Here is a 22,994-nt window from a genome sequence, read left to right on the forward strand (position 1 = left end):
CTGCGTACCATGCTAAAGTAAACTTATCATTTTTAAAAAATTTGCAAAACCAACTTGTACGTTAGCCAATTTATTAAGCTACAGATAAAATCAAAGCATTGATAAAATAAAAATAACAACAATAAAGTTCAACAATATAAAAGCCTTATCAATAATGATTTAATACACACCTTTGATCAGTGTCAAGTACTTCATATGTATAATAAAAAAAACATACTTTTATTGAATACTGGGTATATTGTATATTTAGAATTTCCCCTTGAATAGTGTTGTCAAATTAATGAGCTAGTGAAGAACAACGCAAACATAACATTTATCCCAAGCACTTGAATTGAACAATAAAAGTGTGTGTTTAAACGGATTATTAATATTATTGTTTGGATTATGGTATTAAATATAGGTATGCCATACAAATTGGATAAAATGTAAAAGAAAATAAAAAAGAATAACACGCCAGTAGCGTAAACAAATTATTATAAAAAAGGATAAAAACATTTTCTTTACCATTGAAAATATACCTATTTAATCTTAAAAATGTTTTTTTAACAAACAAAAAATGCTTTATAGGGCTTGTCACACTGATTGAGAAATTTAGATTGTACAAATTTCAGTACTAGGGGAAAATACGTTATTTTCAACCTTCAGTCATTGCAAAAAGTCTAATAGCGTCGTCAATTTATTAACCATTTTTAGCCTCCATTTCATTCTCCATTATAATAAAAGTCCCCATTATGTATACCTAATTAGAAAACAGTCAACTCGCATACAAATTTTTATGGCGATTTTGAATTTATCTGTGCTGTGAAAAGAAACTATTAATAATTAAAAACAAAATTTGTCTGGTTTGATTAAAGTTAACTCCTTCCCTACTTGTGCACTTGCAATTTAAAAAAGCCAATAGCGGGATTTTGAACTTTGAAAGTTATGGATATACCAAGTTTCAAATTTCGTAATTGTTGTTTTTTAATTTAATTTTAAATTCAGTCTCATTACGTCAATATACATAAAAAACAATAGAACACGTATACGCCACAGTGCACATTGACTACGTAATGATTGAACGATATGCTTATAAATTTAAATTTAATTAATAAGCTAAAATTTCCTTTGTTCTATTAATTAAATGGAACTGGTAAAAGTTTCATGTGATATAAACCAATTTGTGCTCTCAAGTGATGTGATTATAGGAAGGAGTTACAGTAGATTGCAAAAAACCCAAATCTAATAGTCCTCGAAATTTTCTTTTTTTTAATAAAACATTGTTTAATATGATTTTTATTTTAATTTATTGTTTGCATATATGTATTTTGTTTATATATTTTTTTTAATATAAATATTAGTAAAATTACACTTTAAACAAACCTTTAAATTTAACCTAATTTTAAACTTTTTTTTTAATATAAAAACAAATATAAGAAAAATAATATTTACATGTACAATTTTATACTACAGATTGATTTCAATTTGACCTTTAAAAGAGTTTACAGAAGTATGTACATATATTTTAATATATGACTTTTCACTCTTCCCGAAAAGAAATCAACCCATTAATAATAAATTGAAACTAGTTTTATGTAAATTAAAAAAAATAATTTTCTTCCATATAATTATTTAAATAGAAACATAAGGCTTAACTCAATTAGCATTCAAATTTCAATCTTAAGTAAAAAAAAAAAATTAAAATAATAATTTTATTTAAAAATAACTTATTTCTAATTTTAAAACTATTTATGCCTTGATAGATGTTCAATTATATGTTTACCTAAATTTTAATTATGTACTTGACATAGTTTATTTAAGCACAAAAATTATATTGACACGCACATATATTTTTTTTTACACAAATAGAGTTTCTTTCAACCACATACAAATCACAGTCTCCTTAAAATAATTTTTTTTTTAAACAAAATTTGGTAGAATAAATTATTTCTAGCTTTAATTAACAAAATTTGATAATAATTTAATTATGATTTTTTTTTCACGGGTTGCATTTTATTATTTCCTTGATTAATACTTAATAGTTTTCAAAGGTTGCCAGATACTTTATTTATGTAGTTGAAATAAAAAATTATGAATAAAATTAAAAAACAATTAAATTTTTCTAATTTTCCATTTCTTGTTTTTTTGTTTTTCAAATTTCGAGAGGTAGTTTTTTAAATCACTAGTCATAAATATATTCGACCAAATTTATAATAAAGAAAACTCACGTTTAACTAAATGCGAGGTAAAATACTTAACAAAAAAATTTAAAAAATTAAAATACTATTTACAAATAACGGGAAATGCGTTTGTTGTTTTTTTCATTTTCACTCTAAAACCTAAACGCATAATAAATTATATTATTTTTTTTTCCCAAAATTTAAACTTATTTTTGCTACAACCATATTGATGAATTAAAAAAAAAATTAAGTAATTGGCTCATCTCAATAACAAATTATTTTTAAGATTAAAAACAAGACACAAATTTCACTGGCTTATTATCGTCGACACGCCATGATATGTTTTAAAAATTCCATAAACTTAAAAAATCATTCATTATTGGATCTTTTTCGATTGTTTTGTTTTGTTTGACTAACAATCTGACGACGTATGACCACCGACTTCTTCACTCGACATATCCGATCGTGTACTTCCTGTGGCAGCAGTTGCACCAGCAGCAGCAGGAACACTTCCGTCAACATTTGGAGTCGAATTATGCGAATGATGATGATGATGTCTGGCATGTCGTTGTCGGTGTCGATGAATGTCTGTTGAATCTGATGGAACTAGGAGATTGTCTGTGGGTGTTATTGATGTGGTTGATTCCTCTGAATTGTGATTTGAAATGCGATAGAGTTCACGGCTGAGATTAGAATTTGGACGAGCGTCTGGATTATGGGGTAGTAAAACGGCTTCAGAACTTATTAATTTGATGTCTATTCTTGGGTACCTAGAAAGAAACACATTGTTTATGAAAACATGGTAAATGAGATACAAAAATTGCATGAGAGAAAATCAAAAATGGATATCATTGCATACTGTTAGGAGAATACTGAAAAGTTTGAAAACTAGGTAGTTAGCCACAGGCGTCATCTTTTCTTTTGATCACATGCACATCATTTCTTTCTCGCTCCTATCAATTCGACTTTGGAGGCTATTCCAACTTAATGTATGATTATGCAAAAACTACGCTTTTACTTCATGTTCTTATCGAAATATAATACTGCAGCTTTTTTAAATGAACAAAAGTAATACTTATTTTTAGATGATTTGATTGAAAAAAATAGACGTGATTTTTTTTGCAAAGCTATCCACAGGAGGATCTCCCAAAAATCAACATTGGAAAAAGATTTATATTCACTTAAAAAGATATAAGAAAAAAGAAACATACATTAGCAGTGTTTTATTGGTACCCAGTATTAAACTGAGTTAACATTTTAGGCTGTAAACAACAACAAAACGGCTACTTTTATTTATTATTAATAAATCTTTTATTGTTGAAGGTTACAAAATTTAGAAAACAAAATTCTCTGTAAACCAATAAATAATAAACTTTTTTTATCCTTAGCAATCATTTGTTGTTGTTTCCCATACAAAATATTACTGAGCTAAGTACTGAGTTACCAATAAAACACGGCTATTGTAAAAATTCTATACGTAGCTGCATTTATCTTCTATTCTTATTGGCATCTGCCGATTTTGAGCAAGTTTAAATCTTAGAAGCAATAAATTGCCCCTGCCATTGATTCTTTAAATAGAGTTGCCACATGTAAACCTCTATATTAAAAGTGGAAACACAAAATTATCATTTTTTGCATCGATTGATGTTTCATTTGGCACCAAATTTAATCTCTAACTTAGTTACTTAGGACTTTTTGCAATTTTTTTCATACAAATGTTCGTTCTTGTTGATTCTCATGAATTCGTATGACCAAAATTAATTATTATATTATTATTTTTAAGAGGCCGATTATCTAATTAAATTTTGTTTTTCTATCATGAAATAATGTTTACCAAATAATCTCGCAAACATAATTTATAACTCTGCTTTTTTATGTCCCTGTTTTGATTTTTTTTAGGTGAAAATTTTTATTTTAAGAAAAAAGTATGTACAAAAGCGCAGTTTTTTTTTGCTAGAAAAATTTAATTTTAGAATTCAAGTCAATAATTATATTTTTTTGCGCACTAACTAAAGTTCTTCTTCTGTTGGTATAAAAAATCAAGACGTCTGACTATCACAGAAAAATGTTTTGTTCTTTTGATATGGCCGAATATTTTTTTGATTTTGTTAACATGAACTATCGTTTACACCTTAGAAAATTCGTTGTCGTTATTTGTTTCTTAGTAATTTTTTGAAAGTTATAAAATGTTCGAAATTTACCCCTCTTCCTGATACAACTAAATAATTTTTGCAAAAAATAATCCATAAATCTGAATTTTTGACATTTCCCTCAACAAATTTACAAAAAATAAGAAAACAATTAATACTTACGTGGGCACTTTGTCCGTAAAAGGTGTAGGCAAAGTTGAGTAAGATCGGTAAAAATTCCAGGGGATTGCATAATCTGTAAATGAAAATTACAAAAAAACTTTAAAATAACAGTTTTAATGTTGACAATTTTTTATTTATAAAACCAAAAAATACAAACAAAAGAGTCCGATTTGATATTTACTTTTTTCATTTTTTTTTTTATAATTTATTCTGTTTTCGAATCAATGCAAATCGAACCCTTTGATAAATAAACAAATTCAAAACAACAATAAACAATAACACTCAAGCTTGTTTTCTTGTATTTATTTTTTTTTTAATGCAAAGCTAAGCGAAAAATAAATTATTTAATTGACTGACAATATTATTTTAGCGTTTGGCAGTTTTATTTTTTTTTTATGTTTGGGAGGGGCTTGTTTATTACTTTATCAAAACATAATCACACACATTTAAAGCAAAACATCAAGTTTACATGCAAAGCGCGCCGAACTATGTCTGTCACTATTAGCTCAGATTTTTATGGTTATGGTTTTTTTTTTTTTAAATTGCAAACATAGGGTCATATTTCTTACCGTTTTTGTTACATATATTCAATTACAGATATAAAAAAAAACCTCTTTCTTCCTATTATATGAGACGTAATACATATTTTGCTTGTACATATTTTGCATTCGGAAACAATTTTTTACGCATTTGTAAATCAATATTTGTATTTTGCATTTCGAGCAATATTTTGTCTGTTTTCAAATCGTCCAAATTTTGTTTTAATATGTACAGTCAAATTCTTCTTGAAAGTTAAAAAGCTTCAAGCTACATTTTTCTTCAAGTTTTTGCAACTTCTTCACTTAATTTTGCCTTTTATTTTTCAAATCGCAAATCATAAGAAACCGTGATTTTTCAAGCTATTATTTGAGGGGTTTGACTGTTTATACCTAGTAAAAAATAAACGCATTTGGCTGGAAAGGAAGAATCTGCTGAGTTTGTATTTCGGTGTTTTCGTCTGTGGATCAGTAAAACGATACATTATCCAGACATTTTGGCGGCTCTCCAGAAGTACACCTCTCAGCAAACTATAAACTACGATCAACGTATTATTACGATTCTTGAATACAACCTACAGCGAAATTATTGTTACATCAGCCGATTTATTAGGCTTGGATTTTGAAGTTAGAAAACAACACCAAAAATGTCAGGTGTTTAAGGAAAGAGGAAACCAACGAATTTGCTTGTAAATAAGAATGAGGAATATTTTTTTTAAATTTGATATCTTTTTTTTTTTTTTGAAAGTGACTTCTTTGACCTCTTTTTAATAAAATATAATAACTATTGATGATGATTGCAGAACTCAAGGTCAGAACCTATGTTGATATAGCGAAATATATTGTTGCGCGTTGATTTATCAATGAAACCTATAGTTATGGAGAACTTTTTTTTTTTGTTGTTTGTTGTTTAATTTTGGAATTTTTGATTGTTTGTCATTAGCATGTTAGTCGGGGGCTATAGCTCACAAAACAACACACATACCTGCCTGATCGCATTTAGGTGGTCTGAAATAAAGACCAGCATTCTTTGGACGATCTTCTTCATCATGAACTTCAATTAATAACCAGCCAACAAGAACCGAACTGGCACGATGACGTTCAACAGTTTCCCAAATATGAATGGCACGCTTAATATCAATTTCAACCCAGCCAGTTTGTGAGACATTCATCATTAAAGTGTTACAGATGCGCTTCTTTTTCTCTGTTTGGAATGAATACAAAAAAATAATAAGAATTATAACCTTGAATACATATAAAAATGGATTAAGTTGTGTCGTAATAATATGATGGTGGATTTGTTATTAATTACCTCGGCGATTTTTGCGGAGTACGATTGACACAGTGACACGAATTTGAGAATCGATATTGGGTTCAGCGCATCCTTTAGTTGGAGCAGTTGGTTCAGCTGTGTTATTTGGATTAAGTTTGTAGAGTCTAGAAGAAATATTATACAAAATACAAAATTATAAAGATTGTTTGGTATACAAATTAAAGTCGTATAAAAAAGTATTTAAATTAAAAACCATATTATTCTATATGTCTACAATTATAAAGCTTTTGAATACGACACGGTAGAAAAAATTCACCAGTTAAAAGGCATAATTTAACACGAAATTTAATAATTATTATCGTGTTCACATTTTTTTTGCAGAAGTAAGAATTCCAACGTTTCTAGCTTCATACTTTTAATAATTTCTTTTCCAACTTTTTTAATTTGACATAAAATTCTTTTAAGGCCCAATTTATTCACTCTCCATTAAACATAAAGTCGCCATTAAAAAGGGGAAATTTTAAAATTTGTATGCGATTTGACAGTTTTCTTATTTTTAATGGAGACTTTAAATTTAATGAAGAGTGAATAAATTATTGGGCCTAAATTTAATAAGAATATTTCAATTTTTAAATACAAAAAAATCAAAAAATAAACAAACACTGAAAATAGTTACATTTTTTGAAAAATAATGACTTTTAACGGTTTTTGGCAGTTTAAAGTATTTTAACATGTATTTATGTTTTTTTATATTTCTGAGCTTTTTAAAAATAAAAACTGTCGTAGTGTTTAAATTTTTTTTCAAATTTAACTTTTTTTGAGTCTTAGGTACTTATTTTTTTCTATTTAAAAAATAATATATTCTTAGTTTTTCATGAAAATGCAAAATAAATTTAAAATTAATAATTCCTTCATAAAATTAGTAGAAAAATATGCTGTTCAGTAACGTGTTTTTGTTTGTATTAAATTTATATCAAAGTAAAAGTATTAAAAGAAAGTTTTGACATATTTTTAAATAGTGTTATTTATTAATAATTCTTGTTTGAATAAAACTAAAATAAAAAAAAATGCAAATGCAAAAATCATATATAATTTCCTAGGGGTTCTTCAAGGTTGCTATATAGGACCACTTTTTTTTGTGTATGATTTTTTTTTCGTATGAATTTCTTTTAAAGATCACACATTTCTAAAACTAAACTTTAAAAATATTGTTCAAGAGAACTTTTCGAAGAGCATAAAATCCTAATTGTAAACTATTGGAGGGCTCTTTAAAATTAAACAAAAGTGAAACACAACTACAAACTTTAGTCTAGATACTAATTAAATGATAAAATTTTAAAAACCACTTTCTTCACCTTCTAACTTATTGTATTGAAAAGTTTAAATATTATCATAAATTTTAGTTAAGTTTAATTTAATTTTTTTATTGCAAAATTCCATGTTCACGTGCATATTTAAAATAATCAATGTCTTACCTTAGAATCGCACTTTCCAAATACAATGCATTCGATTTCGATTCAAATAAACTATCCGAAAAACGTATGGTCACATTCAGATCATCCTGCCAAGATGATTCATTTGAATTACATATTGGATAAGCAGCCATTTCATGTTGAATATTATCAGAATTTTCACTTGACATCGTTCCATGACCATTAACAGCCATTTGAATTCTGTTGCGTATGTCTTCAAATCTGAAAGTAAAAAAAAAAAAAAAACAAGTTTGTGAAGTAACATTAAAAATCAAATCAACTTGAATAAATTATGTTAATTGCATGAAACCAAAGATTTCGTGCAACAAATTCAAAAAAATTGCATTCTAAAAATAATAAAAAAAAACTGCAGCCAGACGTAAATTATATACGTCTTCGTTTCAAATTTAAACCAAAAGATGCACAACGATATACAAAGACAGACGGATGGATATTTTATCTAACAAGCAAAATATAAAAGAACACAACACCAACATGACAAACCATAAGAGTTTGTCATACAAACCAAACACAAACAAAAAAAAAAAACCAGACAGTCAGACGTAGAGAGAGGCAAATTCAACGCAAACATATTGCATCATTAGTATCTTGCAGTCCATATTTATCTGTGCCTGGATATCATCTTGTCAAATGACTAAAGTGCATCCATTGAGTGCATTCTATAAAGGCTTCGAGAATGCAGACACAAATGAAATCAGATGGCAAAGGAACAGGAACCCTACAGATTAAACACACAATGTTTTTTTGGCTTTTTTTGGAGACACACATAAAAATTGAAAAAAAAAAAAAAAAACAGCAGACAAGAAGTCTGGTCGAATTTTTCCATACTACATGGTATTAATTTGAGATTTGTATGTTTTTGCGTGTTGACCTTCAAATTGTCCTAAGTAATTTTTGCTTGTGGATTTTAGAAAGTGATGCACAATCAAAATGATGTTTGTTTGAGAATTGGATATTACTGCATTAAAACGAAAACTGACAAGAAATTAAAAATAAATTGTCTGATGTCTTGTGACAAGAAAGTGAGTGGATTTTTGATGCAAGATGCAATAAAGAAAGGAACATGAAGTTAATTATAATTTTTTAAATTTATTTCTTAGAAAGGGAGGTAACGATTTACAAAAAAGCCAAACTGATACAGGTTTTAATCAAATTATGTAGTTATAGTAAGAGACTGTTGGTGCTTTGATCACTTTGTTATCGGAATTTTCACCTAGAAACTCAAAATTTGTTAGTCATTAGAATATTGTTACCAACATTTGAAAAATTACGGTGGACTCCTTATTAAACCCCCACGTAATCCAACAAATCTGTGGTGAATCATACAATCTACTACAATTTCTAAATGAAGGATTAGCCAGTTACTAGATTATTTCTTACCAATATTTCAAGAAATCAGCTTTTTAAGCTCTCACATAATCTATTAAATCTGTGATAATTAATAAAATCTACTACAATTTTATTTTGCAAAATTTCATAGTCACTATTTCATGAAAAGCTAAAACAAAACCACAGCTTCTACGGACTCTTTGCTGAGCCTCTTTACGCAATCTACTAAGTCTGTGAACATTTCTTAGTAAAATCTATTACAATTTCGTAATGCAGAATTCGTAAGCCAACAAGATTATTTTTTTTTTCCAATATTTCAGAAAACCTACAGAGTTCTTCGATAAAACTTCACAAAATCTAATAAATATTTGACTGTTAATAAAATCTACTACAATTTCGAAATGCTAAATTTGTTAGTCACCAGTTTTTTTTTACAAATATTTCAAGAATTCTAAGGGCTATTTGTTAAACCCCCAGATAAACTTATAAATCTGTTATACATAAATAAAATCTACTACAATTTTGAAATGCAAAATTTCATAGTCACTACATTATTTTTCCAATATTTCAAGAATTGAAAAAAGTTTTTTGTTAAGCCTTCACGCAATCTAATACAAAATCTACTACAATTTTGAAAATTGAAGATTCTTAAATGAAACCGACACATTTTGCAGTCTATGCACCCAAATGCATTAACCACACCAGACAAAACATCGACATCTGTGGTGATATCACAAGTCAGTCAGTGTAACTAATGACGATCGTATTTGAAAAAAAAAAAAAAAAAAAAATCAGAAAACGTCTGCCTTTCTGTCTTAATCTCAAAACAACTCAAGTCTCTAGACGAGGTTATACATTTTATGAATAGATTTTGTAAATAATATTCTTGTCGCAAGGCTAAACAGAGTTCATATACCTAAATAGCTTACTAGATAACTAACCAACTTTAACATATTTGTCATAGGAAATGTTGTTGCAGATTAAATTTCATGTCGTCTAGGCAATATACGGTTATTTAACACGACAAATGACACTATACATGATCATCATAACTGCCATCTTCGTTATAAGTTCGTCTAAGATAAAAAAAAAAATTTAATTCCAGTTAATATGTTGCGTTAATAGAAAAACACGCATCACGCATATAAAGCTGCATCATCATCATAATCATACTCTGTCTGGGTATTTCAATTTGAGTCTTGTTTTTTTTTTAGTCTATTGACCATACTGACATTCTTCTTCCTTCTATATTTATGTAGCTTCTAACGAACAACCACTCACTCCTCCATGGTCCATGGAGGTGTTGAAATCTTTGATGAGGCAGACAAATTAATTGCTTTGGTTTGCATGTTTGTTGTCTTGCTCGCAATGTCTGGATGTCTAGTCAGAGTCTGGAGCGGAACATGAGTAGATATAGAATTTGCAATAAAAAAAATGAATATAAAAAAGCAAAACATTTTAATTGTTCTGTACCTATTTAGCTTCTACATGATTTCAGTTAGTTGATGCAGAAAAGACTAGATTTTCTTGTTTTGAGTTAGAGATAGATACTCTTGCCATGATTTTTATTTAGAAAAGCTATCTTTTTAAGAGGTCTGAAAATTACAGTTTTTGTTTTTTTGAATTAGGTTCTCACTCAATTTCTTGAGGTGATTTCTACTAGGAAAGAATTTAAGAACTTTTTGTAATGAAATTTGAATTCACCTCTTATTTCTAATTTTATATTTACTTCCGAAAATATGTGATCTCGAAATTTTTTTTCATTCAACAAAACTTTGTTTAGTAATTCATGATGGCAACTCTATTCCAAACGAAACGAAGGTAATTTGTGATGCACTATGATTGCAATATAGAATAGAGGCTCAAAGACAAACAATATAATGATATTTTTTTTACTTTTCTGTTTTTCATTTTTAATATCGGCAAACAGTGGATTGAAAAGCTAAAAAACTGATAATAAATTTTATTGTTTTTTTTTTTTATATTCTTAATATTTCAATATCTCATGTGTAAGTTGTGTTTCAAAGAAAAGTATTTGAAAAGAAAAGAAAGATTGTTTTTGTATACATATTTCTAGAGTAAATCAGCCATGTAGAAGACTTGGCACTATTTCAATTGTACTTCTTTAACTATCTATTTAATACAGCCTTTTTTTCCACTCTTTATGGGACTTTACATTGGACCTGGCTATCTATATTTCGCTAAATATTCCTAGACACAAGTCATTCAAGTCAGAAATCGAATTATTTTCGGGTCACTATGGCGTATACGTATCATTTTTTTTTTTAATAGAAAAACTTAATCAATTAATATTGGTATACAATTTAAAATGATGTAAATTACATGTTCATCAAAATTTTTCATGTAAAGTTTAAAAATTTCTCAGGCAGACTAAAGTGTTTTTTTTTTTTTATAATATAACCGGATTTCAAATAATTTTGACAAGTTTTAATAATTTTTTCTGTTTATTCAATTAAAATATACATTAATAATTTTGTAAGAACATTGTATCATTGTATACATTGGTTTCTAAGTAAAATTGTAGTAGATTTGTTAAAACTCAAAATGTTTTGTTTTGTTAAATTAAAAAAAGAACCCAAATCTTTTGGAAACTGTTATGTTAATAGCAAAGGGTAATTTAAGCAGAATGCTAAAATATACATATTTCTGGTACATATAGAAGAAAAAAACAAATCTACCAAAATTTTGTACACGTCGATCCACTGTCAATGCCAATTGCCGGCCGGCTCGTCTAGCACGTTACTTGAAAACTAGAAATTAAAAAAATATCATGTGGTCTGTCAGGCTGTATAAATGATCTAACGCCACGTCTTACACAAATTGATAGAATAACTTGGCGCTTATATGTAAAAATAACTGCCTGATGTGCATCACAGATTTAAGAATAAAAAAAAAATGGAATGTCTATTAATTAAAATTTGATTGATTTATTATATGAAGTAAGGAAAAAATATAGTGATGGCACAATACTGTCTGAGAGAATAGATAGGTTGGTTTCATTTTCACTTTAACTAAATTTTTTTTCGATGTGGAGTGAATCCTTACGTAATGGAAAATATTACCCGGCATCGAATAGGAACTCATAAGAGGATGGGAAAGCTGTGTCATTTTAGTTTAAAATCCGCTAAAAAATCCTGATTTCTATCGTCATGTGATTTAAAAATATAAGAAAAAGCATCGTGTTTATATTCTTTAAAGACTGTGATAGTTGCCTGAAGCATGTTCAAAGTTGTCGTTTGTGAATTCCTGACTAGGTTCGAAGGTCGGTAGAAATACGAAAAATCTTTCAAGACCAGGTTCAGACTGACTGATACAAAGATTTTTTTGCTATAATAAATTTGGAGACTTTTATCACCAGAAACTGCCAGAAGTTTTGTTGATTTTTCTAACTACCCGGAGGTTTTTACTTTTTTATGGCTCATAAATCATTCTAACCTGAAGCATTAAAAACTTCCAAATGATTCACGTAATAAGTCTTAACTAATTCTCATCTTACTCAAATGCTTTCAATCACTTTTAATCCTTTTAATCCGACCCTAAGCCAATAAAATACCCATTTGAATAGACCAACAGACACCGTGTGAAAATAGCCCAAGTGAAATGAAAAACCCCCCCTAACTTTAACCTAACACAAAGTGGCACACAACAATCGTCATAAAAAAAAGCTCCACACAAAGTGCCATCGTTTCATTCTCAATTCAACAGACATTATCGTGTACCCTCGTCATAGCTCCCTCTGGGTTGTCTTTATAGCTAGAAGGTAGGAAAGATTTCCCCTGTCTAGGTACATGTGTGGAAATAATTCGTCAGACTGAACGAACGTGCCTACAACAGTCTCCCCAACACACTGCACTGCCGATATAAATGTGACGAGACGACCTCTCTCGTCACCGTAAAATATCATAAATCTCGTCTCATCATCATTGTGTCGTGTATAGCTGTCGTTGTCATCATCATCATCATATCGTCGGATGTAGACATTCGGATTGAATGACTGTTTATAATACCAAAGGTGGCAGATCAACTACATAAACGGCTTCTGCCGAGAAAAATTATTATTATTATTATAGGATGGGGGTAAATAGGGGGTTGTGGTTGGGTTTTAACTGGTGCAAGTTGGCTGGAATCTGTGTGCATGCTTACATCTGGTCTGGATGTCATTTCTCAGCACAATTGTCTGGGCCTATATGAGAGGCAATTCGATTCTGATCCGGCTAGACGCCGTCCGAGACACGGGCTTGTAGATGCTGCTACTACCTTGATCAAAACAACAAACCACAGCAGCCACAATAATTGTATCTTTAAGTCTGGTCGTCGTTGTCGGCGTTTGCTGCTTTCATCGAAAGGTATGCGGCTAGCAGCCAACAGTAGTCTGGCTTTGGAGTCTGTGCTGCGAGTTGCATGGTCTTATATATATTTTTTTTTGCTACTGGCTGCCGGTGGTTCTGCTTTTGTTGTCTTTTCTTCATATTGCTCCTTTTTTGTTGGCATAATAGGTATACCTACGTATATTCATGTTGTGTTTGCATTTGCCTCTTCAAGTGGCAAGTTTGGCTAGACACTATCGTAGACAGGGTGTTTAAATATCTGTATCTGTGTGTATTTCACACACAATTGTATAGGTGACTATAAACTCGGGCACCAAAATTCTCCTCCACCGCCAGCCTCCACCTTGCGTTGCAAAATCTATGAATGAAGAGAGAAACATTTGTACCTTGCGGTTTGCCGGTGCATTTGGGAGGCATAAGAGGAGAAGAGATACGTAAGAGTTTAGAGGGTAGGAAGGATGCAAGGGGAGACCTGTACGGCAGCACAAGGTTCGGTTCGGTTCGGTCTGGTCGTGGTGCTCGTGGAGGTCTGGGACTGAGGCTGGGGTTAGGTATAGAAGTCGAGTTGTGTGCTGCTCTCGTGTCTTATTCACTTATTCACAATTTTTACTCTCACACATGGCGACCTACAAAAAGTTCATTAACGGAGCCGCTAGACATGGCCCAGACAGTTTGGTCGCCAGCCACCGTGCGTCGTCATACGATATCTATTTGTGGAGTTCACATTCACATATCACATGGTCGGATTCGTAGATTTATATTTTGTATAATTTTGGATTCTTGAATACTTCATCATCATCATCATCATTATTTTTATCTTCATCATTACCAACGTGTTCTCTGGGATTATCATGCTGATTATGAAGGTTTGTGCGATGCAAGGAGCTTTGTTTCTCTTAACTTTGTTGCTTCGACGGTGGCGGCAACGGTGGCTATAATATCTCGTCTCGACTATCATCAGACTGTTGCATTGATGATGGTGTATTTTTTCTTGTAGATATTTTTCTTCAGTGACGATGATGATATAGCAGCAGGATGAAGAAAGGGGCACGACTTTTGGTCTTTCGTTTGCCTATTAACGACTGGTGGTGGCACCTATGCTGGCTGGCTGGCTGGTTGGATTGGAAGCAAACATACAAAGCGCACACTGATACGCCTTCGGGCCCGTTTGACTGGCTGGTTCATTTTTATTGCGTTGACTGTTTTTTTTTTTTCATTTTTTTTTTGAAGAATTAAGGTCCCCAAGTCTAGACAATTTATGTAGCTGATTGAGTGTTTAGATGCGAATAAATAAATATAAGACAAAAACAAAATTGTGTTTGTTCTCAAGATTGTGTTGTTTTTTTTTTTGCTTAAGATTATGTTTTAAATGTTTGTCTGTGATTTTTCTCGGTCAATACAAATGGTTTGGTAATTGAAATTGGATATTAGTTTAGTGTCTAGTCTTTGGTTATCTTTAAGGAAAATGGTAGCGATTGACATACATAGATGTTATTGTATTTATCGATAGCTAGATGATGTCTTTCAGGAATATAGAGTCTGTGGGCTCAAAATATAGGTATTTAAAAAACAAATCGATTACAGTTTTAGAGAGTTTTTAAATCAAATAAGCAATCGTGAAACTTTACAGAAAAGTATTGAAAAATTTTGTCTCTTATCTGCAAGATCTGCAATCTTTATATAAATGACGGGGCATACATGAATGTTAAGTTAAAAAAAGGCTTTGTTTTTGACAAAAAAAAAATTAACTCTTTTTGGAAACCTAAAATACACTTCTTTAACTCTTCATAATTGTTGAGGGTATAGGTATATATTTTGTAACGGGTGTGACACAATATTAATTTTTTTTCAGTTCTAGGTACTTTAAATATTTTATTTATTGTGATTTTTGATTACATTATATTTATTGAAACATATTTTGTACCCTCAAAATATATTTGTAACGATGTATCGGGTGAGACATTATTCAATCCCACCCGTTCATTAAAACCATACTATATTGTGTGTTTTTTTTATTTCATTCAAAAGTGGATTATAAACGTTTTTTAAATAAACAAGAGATGAGTTATTAAAAATTTTGCAAAATTTGCAATTGCAAACCGTCAATTTGTTCAATAAAAACATTAATCAAATTGATAGTGTTTAATAAGAGATTTTATAGGCTGCCTCCTATAATGAATAATTCTGGGTAAATTGGTTTTTTTTTATCGAAATTTGTTTGGCTTCAATGTGCGTTTGAAAATGTGAAAGACTCGAAATGAGCTTATGAATCCATAAAATTAGCAGAAAACAAAGAAACTCGGCAGAAGTTACCAAATCAATTCATTTATAATTTTTTAAAGTCCCACCCGTGACAGTAGAAAATACCCAGTTTGTTTTCAAAAATTATCCAATTGATATATATGTATTTATTTGACAAGTTTAAATAATCAACAAATTAACTGTTGGTGTTATGAAAATCTCTACAATTATGTGCAAAGTTAAATAGAGGAAACAATAAATGACCCACCCGTTACGATAAAATCAGAAACTTTTTTTATAGAAGCCAATACTCATGCATTTGTTTTTTTTTTTTTTTTAACTCTAATATTTTGAACAATTCGAATTTTCTAAAGTGTTATTGATTTGGATATCAAAAATATATAGCAAAGTAATTTAAATCATTCAATGGACCAATTTTCTTCAGCTTTGAAAAGTTTATTTCATAATACCAGTAAGTTAGAAGGGATTTTTAAAATAATATCAGCAGTCAGCTGATTTTCCAGCTAAACTTTCTCGATCACAAGAGTCTTCTAATCAACCCTCTTAATCTTCCCGTTCTGTAGTCTATCTGTCAAACAATTAAAGTCAAATGTATCAAAAAAATTATGATGATTGATGAAAACTGCGAATATGATGTACGACTTTAGTTTGCTCCAAACAGCAAAACGCACAAGTGGATGAAGTCACTTCTTCAACCGTATTTCATCTGACCTTAATCAATTTAGCGCAGAGACTAGACAATAGACTAATTTGTTCGAAATAAGTCGACAATTTTAACTAAGAAAAAAATAATTGGTGTATGTCATAAAAATAAATCTAGTGATCAAAAAAATATACTTTGTACTTTGTACTTGAGCTACAGCTTCATTAGTGCTGTAATGACATTTAAAATTTCTTTTTTGATTTACAATGTGCGAAATTAAGTTCAAGAGGTACAAAGTCGAGAATTCTATTAAATACTCCCATAATGCCTGATTCATATTCCAGCTGACTATTATCTAATAATATTTTATAATATTTCAGTTGATTTATTTAAAATACAATAACAAAATTCTAATTGTAGGTAGATAGGTATTTTGACGAATAGGACATTTCAAACTGACACACCTCTTAAAAATTTGACGTGAAAGTGAAATTATTTCGTATAATTCAATACGATTTAATATTTAAACCAGCAAACATTCTATTTCATCAAATAAACTTTCCAAATGGACACATCACAAATTTATTAACACCCACCACCAACACTGTATCCTAATTTATCGTCTAAATAAAATTCTATTAATAATAAAAAAATATTTAACAATAAAAATGTGCAAACTTTAATTTATTATGTGAATTTTCAAAAAAAAAAAAAAAAAAATAATAATAATGATTTTAATAAAAGTTGCACTCTGTTGCTTAGCGATATACGTTTGAAACATTAATAGAATTTGTATTTTTATTTAAATCACAGCACGCGAATGTAATAACTGTATCTTACCTATAATTTTGTTGAAAAATAAGGTGTGAAATCTTTTGATTTAGTATATTGTTTACTACACTTTTAAGGCATACTTTCTTTATTATGTCCATATAAACTAGAATAATTTGGAAGAAATGAAACAGGTGATTATCAAAAATACGCTGATGAAATAAGCAAAAAATTCGTGTAAAATTTTAACAATGTAATTTGTTTACAAGTCATTTGAAATTAAATTTTTGAATCTTAGAACGCAATGTGGATCAATGAACTCATCCTGGTAGGGAATCAATGTTAAGTAAAATTATACAAAAATGCATACGGATACAATTTTAAGAGTAAACTTGGGTCAAATGCAAGTCATTTATTTCAAAATATTAAGTAACAGTACATCTACTACATTTTTCCTTGGTCCGCACATTTAAGAACTATTTAAAATGATTGTTAGAATGGTTCTAATTTAATAAACCGTGGTATTAAAAGTATCATTCATAAACTTGAAGAAGAAAGAAGAAATTGCTTCACTTTCAAATAACGGAAGAACATTTTTACATCGTATTGGTCGATACAAAATTGCAGCTGTTAGGAGGATTGTGGCTGTGGCTTTAGATCCAAGGACATCAGTAAGCAATTAAACATCAAACAAACATCTTTGTTCAATATTTTACTAAGTAAAATACACCTCGCAATTTTTTAACTGGGCCATAGAAAAATGACAAGAAAGTAATTTTTTGAATTCAAATAGTTTATCTTCACAGACAAGGTCTTGAATGTCAAAAAAAAAAAAACTATGGTATAAAGGTTGAAAGAAATCGAGATAATTGTTTGAAAATAAAAGGAAATGAATTTTGGTGGCGTGATTGATACAAAATTTTTCTCAAATGATTATGGCAATGACTTTGATATCGTGAGATGATTAAAAAGTTTTTGTGGAATAAGTTCAAAGAGTTTGATGTGCAGAATATTTGTTTTCCATATGGTGGTGCAACACACAAATTTATTGATCTTTTGATAGAGAATCTAATAATTTTCTACAGAACAAACGTGAATTGATCCCCATTGCCTTTTTGATTGAACCTTCTCAAAACTTCGTATTTCTTCGTATTTCAAGCCCATATTTGAAAAAAAAAAAAAAAAAAAAACGAAAATAGTATTATTTAAAAAAAAGACAAAAGGTAACTACTTAACTTTCCGGATTTAGTTCATACTTCAAAAAATTAATTTCAACTAGGGCCAATTTTTCAATAGTCAGATGAACCTCGGTTATATTTTTAATTTGAAAAAAAAATCAAAGCTTTTGGATATGTTGCCTTGACAAATCTTGCGGTTCTTAGAAATTGTCTCTTTGTTCTTAAATGTGGAAAACAGTTATACCTATTTAGGGTAAAACGTACACTTAATTTTGTTATTTAAACTAATTTTGATTTATTTGCACATCAAAAAATGTTTTTCCCCATATGTTTTTTTTTTTCTTTCGATTTTAATAAATAACGCATTGTTACCTATGTATGTTATAGTTTCACTAACATGTAGTTTAAAATTTTCTCTAAACTGCTTGTTAACCTGCAAAAAAGAAGTGAAATGGGCGCTGTCAATTGCTTTCCATTTCAATATCTATATGCAATTTTTGTTTGACTATATTTAATGGTAAATCTCATTTGATTTTTAATTTAAATTTTTGCTTATGTAACTCTGCATTACTGTCTAACGAAATCTATGAAAAAGGATCACATAAAAAATGTATTTAAAAAATTAGACCTCATACTTTTTTCCCGGAATCGTTGAAGTTTCAGGTCGAGACACAAACGGTCAGAGAACTTGACTGACTTCCCTGCCTTTACTATTTTGCAATTTAAAATTGTAGACAATTTTAAAATTCTCAAAATACCAAAAAAATCTAAAAAAATTTGTGTTGTAGGAAACATTTTTTATTTATCTTAAATTATGAAGTAGATAATTTGTTTTGTTGAAATTTTAATTCCAACAACGTTAGTAGAAAAAAGAAACTAAAAATTCCAACTTACCTATAGTCCTTAATATTAACAAAACGTTGATTATCTTTCGGGGCAATTGTGGATCCAGCTTTAGCGGCAGCCAAACTTTCAGTTCTCTTCTTCAACTCATCAGCAGTTAGATTAAATAATCGTAGAACACGTTCATCTTTCATATCAACACGAACAGATTCGACAGTTTGATCTTCAATCGAGGTTCTCCTCGATCGTATACCATTTACACTATGCAAACAACCCGCACTGATAAAGCACAAGGCGGCAATAATTTTCAAACACCGACACATTTTTTTTATTATTATTATTTATAAACAAAAAAAATAAAGAAAAAAAAATAGAAATTTCTTCCAAAAATCCTTCTTCAAAAAAATTAAAAAAACACAAATAAATGTGTCCTCAACAAGGACCAAAAAATAATGGTCAAAATATTTTTGACAAAAATTGTTTATTTTCTTTCACTGACAATTTAACAATTTAATAAATTAAAGTTTTTTTTTTTATAAAATAAAACAAAAAATTATTTTGTTTAAAACACTATACTATTAACAATATCTTCTTTAAGGATTCAAAGATATAATAATTTTGAATTATTTTGAATTTGGTTAGGTTTAGGTAGATGGGTCTTTACTCTAAGAACACCAAGTATAAAATGATTTGCGCGGAGCACTTTTTAAGACTTAAATAACATTTCACTTCTGATATTGCTGGTACTATATCGAACTGATGTACTGTAGATACGAGAGATACTCGCATACATGCTAATAAATGTCTTCGTTCTTGTCCAACCGCGCGCACCTCGGGTATCAACACATACAGTAGTTACCTATACTTATGCATTGAATTTGGTTTTGTTGTTGGTTTTGATGAAACAAAAAAAACTACAAAAAAGATACAAATCCAACAACAACAAATGAAATCACACGGAATCAAAAAAAAAAAAAAAAAAAACAGAAATTAAGTGAAATGAAACAAATCATAATAAAAGTGTATCTAGATACATGAATTATATCGGACTATAAGCTTGTCCTCCTATCCAACCGACCGACCGGCCGGCCTCTTCTTCATCCTCCTCCTCCTCCTCCTCCTGATACAAAACGAACATGTTCTTCTTCTAATGAGGAAAAATTCTAATAGGCGGTTTTTGTGTTTTGTTGCTTTTACTGTTTCATTTGGAAAATTTTGTTGTCTTGTGGTTTTATTCGATTTGCACCGCTAGAGATACACAATTAATTAGTGCCGACTGATAGATAGATAGATACCTACAACTACGATGAAGAGGATTGGTTTTTGTGAATCGAAGATCCACTCCATAAACAAAAAAAAAAAAAGATACTTTTGTTGCATTTTGATTTTGTGTTTATTTTGTATTCTTTCTTTTATTGAAAAATGAATGACCAGGGAGAAGAGAGAAAAGGGTTGCATTTGAATTTTTAGTTCGCAGTTTTGTGGTTCTAGGTTTTTAATCGAGTTGAAGGCCATGGGAAAATTGGAAAATATGATATTTACTTGACTTTCTGGCTCGTGGCTATTGAACGTCATTATTATTTTAAATAATTGTGTCCAAACAACAATATGCAGTTAGTATGAGTGTGTATGTGTAAGAGTTTTATTTTATGAGCAGAAAGCCGGCTTTTTTGAATGCAACATTGATTTGAACTTCGTCATACACACAATATAATTATTACTTGCAGCGGGCGGGAAATAACAGTATGTTTTTTCTTGATGAGTTGGACGATTCATGCTACTTTAAGAGGAGGTATATAGTAGGTACCTATAGAATTGCCCAGTTGCATGTTGCATACAACAACGTGGTTAGGTTATTCATTCGTGGAATATTATTTGCTTCGTAGAAAAGTGGGTGGTTAAGCAAGTTCTTTGGGGCAAGAAATGCAAAGTGAAATTAAAAGAAATGTTGACTGGAAATTCTTGATGCGTGTCTTGCATACACTACTCAGCGTTACCGTTGAAAATTTTTGAAAGGTCGCTAAAAAAGTCGCTTTTAGAAAAAAAAGGTCGCTAACCTGAAAAATTGAAAAAAAGTCGCTTTTTTGTCGAAAAAGTCGCTATTTAAAAAAAAAAAGTCGCTAAATCGTTTTCATATGTTTTTACATAGAAAAATAAACATAAGTTGTCTTGAAACAAAGTTTTCATTAACAATAACGAAATTAGAAACTAAAAAAAAACAGTCTTCATTTTAGGATCTTAATAGGCTATTGATTATTTAGTTTAGAAAGGAACTAAGACGTTCACGGGTTTTTATTGCAGGAATCGTTGAATGGGTTATAAAAGAAGATAAAATTGCGGAGTGTTATTAAATGAGAGGGTGGAAACTGAAGATAGGGGTGCAAAAGCCCCCTTTTTGGTTTTTTCAACATACCTCGTAAACCAAGCAAAATTTTGATATATTGCATATAAAATTTTTTATAGAGAATTAAATTTCCTATTGGAATAATGTTTTTTAAAAATTGAAAAAATTGAAAATTGAAAAAAATTCCATACCACAGTAGTCGAAACAATCATAAAAAAAATATCAAAAAAATCGATTTTTTGAGTTTTTTGTTTTTTTAGTTATACATTTTTTTTGGGTTGAGATAGACATAAACATTGCCTCCAAAGAAAAAAAGAAGATTAAATTGCCTTCAAAATGCTGTGCTCACTAAATTTTTTCATTGAAAATTAACATTTTTTTTTCATTGCATTTAACATTTTCTATATCTTTTTTCAAAACTATGACCATATATAAAAAAATGTTTGCAAAAAAAAGAAAAAAAATGTGAATATCAGTCCCTTTTTCGATTAACAAAAATTAAAGGTATGATATTTGACTAAATTTTTGTAATAATCCAGTAGTTTAATAATTCTATTGTTAGTATTTAAGTTTATTTCTAATGTAACCATTTAACATATTAAATAAATAAATAGGCATTATTATCTTTCAATTAAGCCATCGAAACCTAAAAAAAATATTTAATGGAATATTTTTTACGAATTTTTAAAAATATGTTACATGAGAGTAACGCTGGGTCCAAAAGGGTTGAATAAAAATAAAAAACTAGAACGACTACTGCACTCTTGCGCCATTATTTTATTTGTTTGAAATTTTTTTCAATTCCACTTGCTAAATGCTTGTGTTCAGCCTTCAGCATTCAACTCGGTCTGCTCAGTTATTTTATTCTGAGTCCATCGATGGTGCTCTGAACTAGCTCAGAATACGTTCAGAACGAAAAAAAAAAACACAAATTTGAAGCTCTAAATGTTCAAAATTAAAAAAGAAATACTATTTTTAGAAAGAAAAAAAAAGTCGCTATTATGAAATTAGTGAAAAAGTCGCTTTAAATAAAAAGTCGTCGCTTGGTCGCTAAGGCTTCAAAAAGGTCGCTAATAGCGACTAAAGTCGCTTAACGGTAACGCTGACACTACTTGATTGGTATATATGATTGACAAGCTATTAAAAGAAAAGAGAGGTTTGCACAGGATGGTGCGGTTTAGTTCTTAGGATTAGGTTAAATGTCTATCAGGGATTTTATTGGATATAAGTTTTCCCAGGGTGGAAAGCAGTTTAGTTTCTTTTTCTTTATGTCATTGATTTTATGGGTTATGTGTTGTGTAGACATGTTTATAAGGGCTTATAGAAATAGTAGGTAATCGGGGATTTCTTAAGAATATTTAAATGAACAATAAAGGGTTTTTCAAAAAATTAGGTCTAAAAAGTAGAAAGCCCAAGAAAAAATTACCAGCGAATCATTTGGAAGCAAAACTATCTTAAGTTGATCATTGTGTTCTTTCAAAATGATTTTGGTCGTCCAATAT

The 22,994-nt window shown here is 29.5% G+C and overlaps 1 protein-coding gene across 2 annotated transcripts; it reads right to left on the reverse strand.

Annotated features, from left to right (window-relative positions):
* Positions 1–1,542: 1,542 nt before the first annotated feature.
* LOC129906088 (protein anachronism) lies at positions 1,543–19,827 on the reverse strand. 2 transcript variants are annotated; one of them, XM_055981724.1, is made up of 6 exons: positions 19,200–19,824; positions 7,756–7,974; positions 6,320–6,444; positions 5,993–6,211; positions 4,472–4,544; positions 1,543–2,929 (listed from the first exon to the last, which is right to left on the reverse strand). In XM_055981724.1, the coding sequence occupies exons 1-6, from the start codon at positions 19,469–19,471 to the stop codon at positions 2,572–2,574; spliced, it is 1,266 nt and encodes a 421-aa protein (XP_055837699.1). In that variant the 5' UTR covers positions 19,472–19,824; the 3' UTR covers positions 1,543–2,571. The 2 variants fall into 2 exon arrangements, with proteins under 2 accessions (XP_055837699.1, XP_055837700.1); XM_055981725.1 differs by having other exon boundaries at positions 2,793–2,929; positions 5,997–6,211; positions 19,200–19,827.
* Between the last annotated feature and the right edge of the window lie 3,167 nt (positions 19,828–22,994).

The sequence above is a fragment of the Episyrphus balteatus genome, chromosome 1 (genome assembly GCF_945859705.1).
Source record: "Episyrphus balteatus chromosome 1, idEpiBalt1.1, whole genome shotgun sequence".
Lineage (NCBI taxonomy): Eukaryota > Metazoa > Arthropoda > Insecta > Diptera > Syrphidae > Episyrphus > Episyrphus balteatus.